Source organism: Fukomys damarensis, unplaced genomic scaffold, assembly GCF_012274545.1.
Source record: "Fukomys damarensis isolate Sample0158 unplaced genomic scaffold, DMR_v1.0_HiC HiC_scaffold_24, whole genome shotgun sequence".
NCBI lineage: Eukaryota > Metazoa > Chordata > Mammalia > Rodentia > Bathyergidae > Fukomys > Fukomys damarensis.
This window is the reverse complement of record NW_022900936.1, coordinates 16923737-16933910: the sequence shown is the minus strand read 5'-3', so window position 1 is coordinate 16933910 and position 10174 is coordinate 16923737. Positions and strand designations below refer to the sequence as shown.

Sequence of the window (10174 nt, the reverse complement as noted above, 5' to 3'; positions counted from 1 at the left end):
CCTGATGGATTCACTGCTGAATTTTACAAGACATTTAGAGAAGAACTACTACCATTACTCTTCAAACTTTTCAATGAAATTGAAAGAGAAGCTATACTTCCAAATTCATTCCTGGAAGCAAGTATCACATTTATTCCCAAACCAGGGAAAGATACAACTAAAAAGGAGAACTACAGACCAATCTCCTTAATGAATATAGATGCAAAAATCCTTAATAAGATACTAGCAAACAGAATACAGAGGATTATTAAGAAGATCATCCATCCTGACCAAGTCAGATTTACTCCAGAGATGCAAGGGTGGTTCAACATACAAAAGTCAATAAATGTAATACATTATATTAACAAAGTCAAGGACAAAAACCATATGATCCTCTCAATAGATGCAGAAAAAGCGTTTATAAAATTCAACACCTATTCATGATAAAAACCCTGCAAAAAAATTGGAATAGATGGTCTATACCTCAATTTAATAAAGGCTATCTATGAAAAGCCATCAGCCAACATCATATTGAATGGCCAAAAACTGAAAACCTTCATGTTCATAGTTTTTATACATGACACTGTAAGTACTGTATTTTAAAATAAAAATCTCTATGACACTTTGATTTTCCAATTAAAATATTAATTTAAACAATATTTTATAGTAATTTAAAAATTGTGTAAAATAAGTTTGTTTGTTTCTTTGAGACAGGGTCTCACTATGTACTTGAGACTGACCTGGAACTCACTATGTAGCCCAGGCTGGTCTTGAACTCACAGTGATCCTCCTGCCTCAGCCTCCCGAGTGATGGGATTTCAGGCATGTGCCACCACGCCCAGCTAAAATAAGCTTTTTTTTTTCTCATTGAGTTTATTGGTACATTTTAGGTATACAGTACAGTTACATTCATCATTGGGCTCTTGTACTATTGCATGACAGATTTTGGTTCTCATTTTTTTCCCATTCCCCTGCCCTCCTTTAACACTCTCCTCCCTTCCCTATGTATTTATTTATTTATTTATTTTTGGCACCGGAGATAGAACTCATGTCCTTGTGCTTTCAAGGCAGGCAGCAGAACCACTGAGCTAAATCCCCAGCTTTTTTTTTTTTCTCCATTCCCTATTTACAAAAAGTTTATTTCCATTTTTTCATTTTCTCATATTTTTTTCTTTTACCTTATTTCCTTTCCCCTACCCTTCCCACTTCTCCTACACCTTTAGCCCCTTTCTTCCAATTTCATATTGTCAATTAAGTCATTAGGATCTTATTTACAATTATAATTTTTCACACCAGAGAAACTATTTGGTATTTACACTTGTGACTTTAAAATAAATACTCTTAACAAAATCAGATTATATTAGATAAGTAGTAGAAAAATATAAGAAATTTTATTTTTTAAATTGAGGGTAAAGAAACAGTGTTATTTGAGTAGGAATTATTGCAGTTGTTAGCAGTTATGGAAATAATCATCTTCACCTCATTTTATGAACTTCCGCCAGTGATTTTGGAATATATCCATAACTGTTAAAGATGTTTGTACCTAATTTTAAAACAATTGTTAACCTCAACATTGAGCCTACATGACAATCCTTTTGTTTATTTTCCTATTTAGTTTTTTCTAGAAAAGTGAAGAAAAAAATTGGTTTGAGAAAGCAGCCAACAAAGGCTGTTCATAACATCTGTTAGTGAAATGATATAAAATCTAACAATTTGTTTTCATAAAAAGAGTTATTAGGTATGATTTTTTAAAAAGTGAACTTTAAGACTAGGAAGCCTGAAACAAGGTAGAAGTCTTACAATAAATAGATTTTTTTACTCTTAAGATTAAGAATTTTCTATTTAAATAAGTTGTACACAAGTGACCATACATTTTAAAATATCTTTATTCAATTTATAAGCAAACCCTTAAACAGAATTAGAGGCAAGAAGAACAGATGCTTAAAATCACAAAAGTAAATTTTCAACTATTGACAAATACTACCTGTTCATTAACTTATTAAAATTAATCCCTTTTAATGCTAGGTATATATAAAAAAATTAAATCTGTGTATCAGTGAGTCATCTGCATTCCCACATTTACAGTTGTACCATTTACAATAGTCAAGAAATGCCAACAACTCAAGTGTCTGTCAACTGAAGATAAAGAAAATATGGAACATATACACAGTAGAATTCTATTTGGCCATAAAAAGTGAAATCCTCTTATTTGTGAAACACGGATGGAACTGGAGGATGTCATTTCAAGTGACATTAGCCAGGCACAGAAAGACAAATACCATCTGATCTTACTCATATGTGGAATCTAGCCCGGCGTGGTGGCACACGCCTATAATCGTACCACTTGGGAGGCTGAGGCAGGAGGATCACTGTGAGTTCGAGACCAGCCTGGGCTCCAGAGTGAGTTCCAGGTCAGTCTCAACTACATAGTGAGACCCTGTCTCAAAAAACCAAACCAAACCAAACAAAACAAAACTCATATGTGGAGTCTAAAAAAGTTGTTCTTGTGACAAACAGCAGAGGAATGAGACCACCAGAAAAAGGATAGTGGAAGGCAATGAAGCACAGATTTTATTCACCTGGTGCAGGTCAACAAGAGGCCATCAATGATGATCAAAAAAAAAAAAAAAAAAAAAAAAAAAAAAAACAACAAAGAATAAAAAAAAAAAAAAAAAAAAAAGAAGAAGAAGAAGCAAGGAGCTTTATAGGGGACTGGGGAAAGGGTCGGGAATGTCTGGCATGTACAGGAGTTGGAGCGTGGTCACAGTCCATGCAGCAGTCAAGGCAGATGTATGGATACTATCAGGTGACTTGTAGCAAGGAAGATGTCCCGCTGCACTCTGTAAACCTATCTCTCTTCTGTAACATCCCGGTCTGTGTTCTGTCTGCTCAGAGATGCAGCACAACCTGCATCTGGGCGGACAGCACAGCCTACTTCGGATCTTTAGTTACCTTAAGAAGCGGCATGTTTTTGCTGAGGGCTGCCTTTGTATCTGCTAAGACTCAGCTTGGAATTAGGCAATGCATCCATTAACCAGGTCATGGACAGACCAAGCCTAGCAGTTCTTGTGGAAGGTCAGAGTAGAATGGTGGTCACCAGAGGCTGGGGACAGCAGAGGAGGGGAGGAAGGGGGAAAGGTTGATTAATGGGTACTGAGATGCAGTTAGGAGTAAGAAGTTCTGGTGTACTATTACCAACGAGGTGACTGTAGACAACAGTAAAGTGCCATGTATTTCAAAAATGCCAGAAGAAAAGAATTTGCAAGTTGTTATCATAAAGCAATGTTTGATAAGACACATGTTTAGCCTGTTAGACATTACACATATACATTGTATGGTACCCTACTAACGTACTATTTCTGTGCTTTTATTTATCAGTTAAAAATTAGTAAATAAAACATATCCAAAATCAAAAACCCTCTTTTAGAGCTTTGTCAATTCAAAATTTTTAGTGTCTGGGAAGCATTTTTTTTTTCTGTTCACATATATGTTTGTAAAATTTATAGTGAATAAATACAATCTCTCAAATTCTATGTCGTTTTCCATAGCATTTCTAGTGATTTTTGAAGTATTTAAAACATTTCTCAAAAGAAATTTTAGCAAATGGAAAATCAGAATTGAGAAAGAGGGAAAAGATTTTCTCAATGATTCCTGAAACCTACCTCCTAAATTTTCTAATCTCAAATGTACCAAAGTTTGGCTCAAATGAGGAAAAATGAGGCCTACTAAAGAAAATAAATATTCTCAGTAGGCAGCATGATGTTTGAAAAGTTCAAAGATATGATAATGTGGAGAGAACAAAGATTACTTTTGCCTTTTTTGCCCAGATTTTCCTCTCGACTGGTTTCCAGGGAATATGTTTTCATTGTTTGGTCTGAAACATGTATATTGAAGTACTTCAAAATCATAAGAGCTATCGCCATAACTAGTACATCTGTAATTATATTCAGTCACACATTATTAGTGAGGGAAACAGACTTTTCCAAAGTGTCTTTTAAAGTTTCACAGAATAATGTTGTGGAATTATAATTCTGCAAAAATGTCTGGAGCCTTTGTCACTAAAAGTAGGATAAGAACAAATACAATTCTGTCATTTCCTCCATTCACTTCTGCAGATTCTGGCTTGGCCAACATAGTCTCGACCCTTCTCTGCTCTCTGAAGATCTAGACTGGGCTTTTGGGCTCCGCAAAAAATTAGGGGAAGAGAGCAGAAGGTGCAAAAGAAGGGTATCAGGGGGCAGGGGTAGGAGATTTCAGAAATGTGTTGAAGAAGATGCAAGAATAGCTGCCATATGACAGAATTGTATGGAAAATGGGGGAAAGTTTATTGAAAGAGATTCGCTTGCACTCTTTTCTTGGTTCTTGAAATAGAGAAGCAAAATAATTATTTCTAAATTACTTTTTTTTTTTTTGGCCCTGACTCCTCTGTAGGATGGGCCACTGTCTTCTACAAACATACTTGCAGCTGTTACTAACAAAAATCAGTTCAGTCCTACATTCTCCATGTCAGCACCAGGGTTACCAGTTTCTCTAACAATGATGGGTGCAGTTGAGAGATACAGAACCTGAGTGGTCAGACAAGGGAGCTGGGCATGTAAGAACTACAGACTTTTGAGAGTTTTAATTACACACTGAGTTTTAATTTCTGTCCTGGCTTGTCCTTTAGGAATGATAAAGTCTAATTTTCACATTGATATACTATAGACGAATAAGTTAAAGAAAATGCTATCTCATGAAATATTTTATCTCCTAGTTGGGTTAGTCTGACTAGAGGAAGTTTCAAACTCCTTGAGCTTGTTCTTTTCTTTCTTTTAGTCTGTTGTTTTATTTCTAGACTGGTTCTTCAAACTAGCCTAACCAGAAGTGTAGAACAGTAGTGCTTTTCATGCCCAACCCTCAGAGACATTAATTTGCCAACGTCCAGAGATATTTGTAGATGTTGTGATTTGGGAGTGGGTGGTGCTACCAGCATCTACATGGAGAAGCCTGGAGTACTGCAAAATATTATGCAGGCACAGAAGCCTCCCACCAGGGATGATTGAACCCTCAGACTCAATAGTATCAAGATTGAGAAACCTTGGTCTCCTCGCCTCTGAGATTCCCTAGTCACAGCCTCTTTGTTTCCACCTCCCTGTTGCATTCCAGAGCCAGTCTGTTGCCTTCATTGTAACCAATTTTTCAACCTTTTATGTCCTTTCGATCCATGGACCATTCTTCCTGGCATCTTTGCTCATCGGCAATCCTTGCTCATAGTTCAGTTGGAGGGAAACTGAGTGTGGTGCCCAGGATAGGACAATATTGTAATTGACCATGTGGGCTTTGGGTACAGATTGGCTGAATTCAAACCTAGCTCCGCCATTTATTATTTGTATAACCTTGGCCAAGTTTCTTATTCTCTGTATGCTTCAGTGTTCCCACCTGAAAAAATTTGGCTCTAAATGGTATCCTGAAGGAAAGTTCTTGTAAAAGTTAAATGAGTTAGTATTTGTGAAGCACTGGGGGTGTTGCCTGATACCTAAGTGCTTTAAACATTACCTATTATTGTTCTTTCTCAGTAGCCCACCAAGGCGTGCATTCTCCAGCTCCCTTCTCCTCTCTACCTTAAATCTGGGGAACAGGTATATTTTAGTCAAAATGGTTTATCTTAAATGTTGACCAGAGTTTTAAAATATGGCATGGGTTTTGGCTCTCTAGATGCCCTCCTTGAGGCAAAAAGTGCTAAGGAAGGTGCAAGAGGACAAAGGAGAAAAGGACATATATTTCAAGACATTTTTCTGGATGACACACAAGTCTCCTTCCATAGATTGGAGACTGATAAGTGAATGGAGGAGGGGTGGATGCATCATGTGTGTGTGTGTGTGTGTGTGTGTGTGTGTGCGTGGGTATGGATTTAATCTCAGGGAACAAATTATAGCTGAAGATATAGATTTATTACCTTTTGGAAAATAAGTGGTAATTGAGTCAGTGTCAGGATAAAATATTATATAGAAGATTGGAGACATAGGTGAATGGAGGAGGGGTGGATGCATCATGTGTGTGTGTGTGTGTGTGTGTGTGTGTGCGTGGGTATGGATTTAATCTCAGGGAACAAATTATAGCTGAAGATATAGATTTATTACCTTTTGGAAAATAAGTGGTAATTGAGTCAGTGTCAGGATAAAATATTATATAGAAAGGAATAGTTAAATCAGAAAAGCAGTTTCTGGATGGATGGATGGAAGGACAGACAGACACCAAAGTTTCATATTAAGGAAGTAAGTTCTTGTTTTCAGGGCTGGTGAGAGTGTGTTATCTATAGCTGAAGATATAGATTTATTACCTTTTGGAAAATAAGTGGTAATTGAGTCAGTGTCAGGATAAAATATTATATAGAAAGGAATAGTTAAATCAGAAAAGCAGTTTCTGGATGGATGGATGGAAGGACAGACAGACACCAAAGTTTCATATTAAGGAAGTAAGTTCTTGTTTTCAGGGCTGGTGAGAGTGTGTTATCTGTGGTGGGGCTAGAAAACATCCATTGGTTGTACTAAGGGAAGTGCTTAAAGGCCAAGCCACGATACTTAAAATGTTAGTGACACACGTAGTTTGATTTTCCCATTTTGGTACTTCAAACTTATGTGTTATGAAGTACATAAACCTGTTCCCCAAGTTAGGCTAGTTTTCTTGAATGTTGTATCCCATACAAATATTTTAAGATAGACTCTTGTACTATTGTAATGATCCTATCTCTTTTAATCTTTCAGATCATAAGGCCTATTATGGATTATCTGCCCCCAAACGTCATCAAGTGGTCACAGCAATAGAGTACCAAGGTATAGTGTCTTACCAATTTTATGGGCCGCATTGTTTAAATACCTCATGAGAATGACAAAAGTGAAACTATATTTCTGTTTGTTAGGGTCTTCTGCCTCACCCCACACTAATTATTTTGCCTGAAATGCTCTATGTTGATTCCATCTTGACAACTGTTTCTTCATATCAGTGGATATTTTGGACAATCAATAAAAGGCTAGATATACATAGGTCTTCTCTTATGTAAAGTATCTCCCGTGAAGAAAATTTTTGAAACAGGGAGATAGAGATCTTTAAAAGTTTCTCATTAGTTAAAGATGGTAAGTGAAGGGGCTGGGGATTTAGCTCAGTGGTTCCTGCACTTGCTTTGCAAGTGCAAGGACCTGAGTTCGATCCCTGGTACAAAAAAAAAAAAAAAAATGGTAAATGAAAATAATACCTTGATCCCACTGTAAGCATTTGAGGTGACGTTAATGTATCCTAATTTGAGCTGGCAGTTGTAGCACCTTAAAAATATTTTTAGGAGAGTTTGTTAATGGGTATAAAGTTTAAGTTTTGTAAGCTGAAACAATTCTGGAAATTGCTAAATGCGCAACATTGTGAATATACTTAGTGTTCTTTAAAAATGATTAAGATGATAAATTTTAGTTAAATGTATTTTGCCACAGTTAATGGAAGTTATTGGGCACAGTGGTACACTCCTGTAATCTCAGCACTCAGGAGGCTGAGGCAGGAGGATTGCCACAGTTTGAGGCTAGCTTGGGCTGCACAGTGAGTTCAAGGTCAGTTTGAACTATTCAGCAAGACCCTGTCTCATAAAACAGAAATGACCAAAAAAAAATATTGAAGGGAACTAATGAACAAAAAAGTACTGTGTAAAGTCTTTTGTGAGTTTACTTCAAATATTGACACCCTTTCCAAAAGATGTTTTACTCAAAATACAATGAATAATACATAGCAACCAGGATAACTGTCATCTTTACATTTAACACTTATTTCGGCTAGAGACTGTAAACTTAATAACCAGATTCCATGACTGGAATGTCTCAGTTCTCATCTTCAAATATGTTTTCAGTTCCCAAATTTAGGCTAATAGGTTAGAAAGAAAGAGACAAAGATTAAAGAAGACTGATGTAGGGAATTAAGTAATATTTGTATAGTTCTTACTTTCTTTTTTGTTTTTTTGTTTTTTGAGTCAGGGTCTCACTGTGTAGTTGAGACTGACCTGGAACTCACTATGTAGCCCATGCTGGTCTCGAACTCACAGCAGCGGTCCTCCTGCCTCAGCCTCCCAAGTGCTGGGATTACAGGCAAGCACCACCATGCCTGGCTAGTTCTTACAAATTGTTCCTAGTACACAGTAAGTGCTATGTGCATTCCTGAAGTAAAACTGTGCTAAAATAAGAATAAATCCATCACTTAAACATGACAAATCACTTCATAATAAATCATGTAAATAATTATTTAGGTTCACTAGGTCCTTTGAAGTTCTGATAGTTTATATGATTTAACTCATGAGACACATTTTATTGTGGGTTAGCTTTAATTGGGAGAGGTGGGAAGAGGAGATTAACATTTGGGAGTAATTTGGACTATGAAGTGTTTAACGGGAGGATAAACAGGGCCGGGCCAGATGCCAGAAAGGAGCCTGGAAAGGCTGAAAGAACAGCACAGTAGGAGAGGAAAATGGAGCAGAATGTCCCTGAGAGACAAAGGAAGTGCAGGGTTTTCCTACTTCTCACTGGAGGTTCTGCAGCTGGGCCAGGCTTGGGTGTACATCCCTCTGCATGGTCATGTCTGAATTAGGATATCAAAATTATCACATGCTTTAGTCTTACCCTACTTTAAAAACATATACGAGGTACAATTCATATTATATAAAATCTATCATTTTAAAATGAACGATTTAGTGGCATTTAGTATACTCACCATATTATGCAACAAGCACCTCTCCCTAGATCCAGAGCATTTCTACCACTCTGAAATGAAACCTGTACCCAGTTACATTACTTTTTTTTTTTTTTTGGTACCGGGTCCTTGCGCTTGCGAGGCAGGCCCCCGAACTGCTGAGCTAAATCCCCGGCCCTTTTCTTTTTTTTTTTTCCAGTTACATTACTTTTTAACATGTTTTATTTTTAATGTAGAAAGTCCTCTGTAATTTATAGCAATCAAATGTTAGTTTCAGGGCTGGGGATATAGCTCAGTACTAGCGGGTATGTGCTTAGCAGGTTCAAGGACTTGGGTTTACTCCCCCTATGCTGGCCCCCCAGATAAGTGTTTGGTAATTGTTGTTTAATCTCAGTGATTTTTAATTGATAATTTCACTTTAATTCCAATTTATTTGTGCCAGGTTATTCCAACTTGACTCTCCATAAAGCAAAAATAAATTTCTACCTTCTTTCATATTTTACTTTTATAATATTTTACACAGTAATTTAATTCTATTAAAGTTTATAATGTTTTGTGATTTGCATATGTACATATGTGCATCCTAATAATTTCATTCAGTTGTTAGTCTCTTGTTTCTCCAATGTCAAAAATGTGTGAATTGATTCCTTTTTTCAGTGCTGCTGGTCTGTGCCACTTCCCAGAGTGGTGCCAAAAGCCATCAGGACAGCTCTGCCGGGCTTGTAAAGGACATGAACGGCCCGGTGCAGTGTGTCCAACCCTGAAAGCTGTTCATCAGAGTTTACTTAATAGCAAGAATTTTTTCTCAGAAGTAATTTCTGCTAATTCTTCAGAACTGCTTTGTTGGGATCAATTCTTTTCCTATTATGGAGGATTTTTAACTTGCACTCAGAGAATAAAATCAAAAGATAGCAGTACAGCATCCTAGAGAGATTAAAATTCATAATGATCTCTTATTCCTACAAGTGATTATTTCACTACATGTTCCTGCTTATGCTTTTTCTAAATGATTATCTTCTCAATCTAAATGAAACAGATGTTTTTGCAATGAATTTATCACCTGAATAGAAGAAACTTGGCACATTTTCTGTTTTAATGTGCCTGGGTTGAGAACATAATGAACTGTGTTGACATTTTCTTCGGTGTTTAAAACAGAGGTAACATTTTAGTTCAAATTTGAGATTTATAGGTAAATTTATGGTTGTGTAAAGTACACGTTTCTATTAAACTTGCAGCCAAAGAGAAGCTCCCCATGGGTGAAAATAATAATAACCATTTCTGAAACACATGCTGTGTGCAAGGTAACATGCACCAAGTATGCATCATCTCATTTAACCTTTATAACAACTGAGTAGGATGAGTACTGTTATTTTACCATTTTAAAAATTTGGATGTAGTGCTTTTAAAAAAAAAAATTTATGCCTGCCTTGCAAGGGCAAGGACCCGAGTTTGATCCCCGGTACCAAAAAAAAAAAAAAAAAAAAAAAAAAAAAAA

General features: G+C 36.5%; 1 protein-coding gene across 1 annotated transcript in view; it reads left to right on the top strand.

Annotated features, from left to right (window-relative positions):
- Jam2 (junctional adhesion molecule 2) overlaps positions 1-10174 on the top strand; it is a 44248-nt gene that overhangs the window by 9996 nt on the left and 24078 nt on the right. The window contains exon 2 of the mRNA XM_033768055.1: positions 6675-6791. Within this exon, the coding sequence (XP_033623946.1) occupies positions 6675-6791 (117 nt within the window). The remainder of the gene's footprint in view (positions 1-6674; positions 6792-10174) is intronic.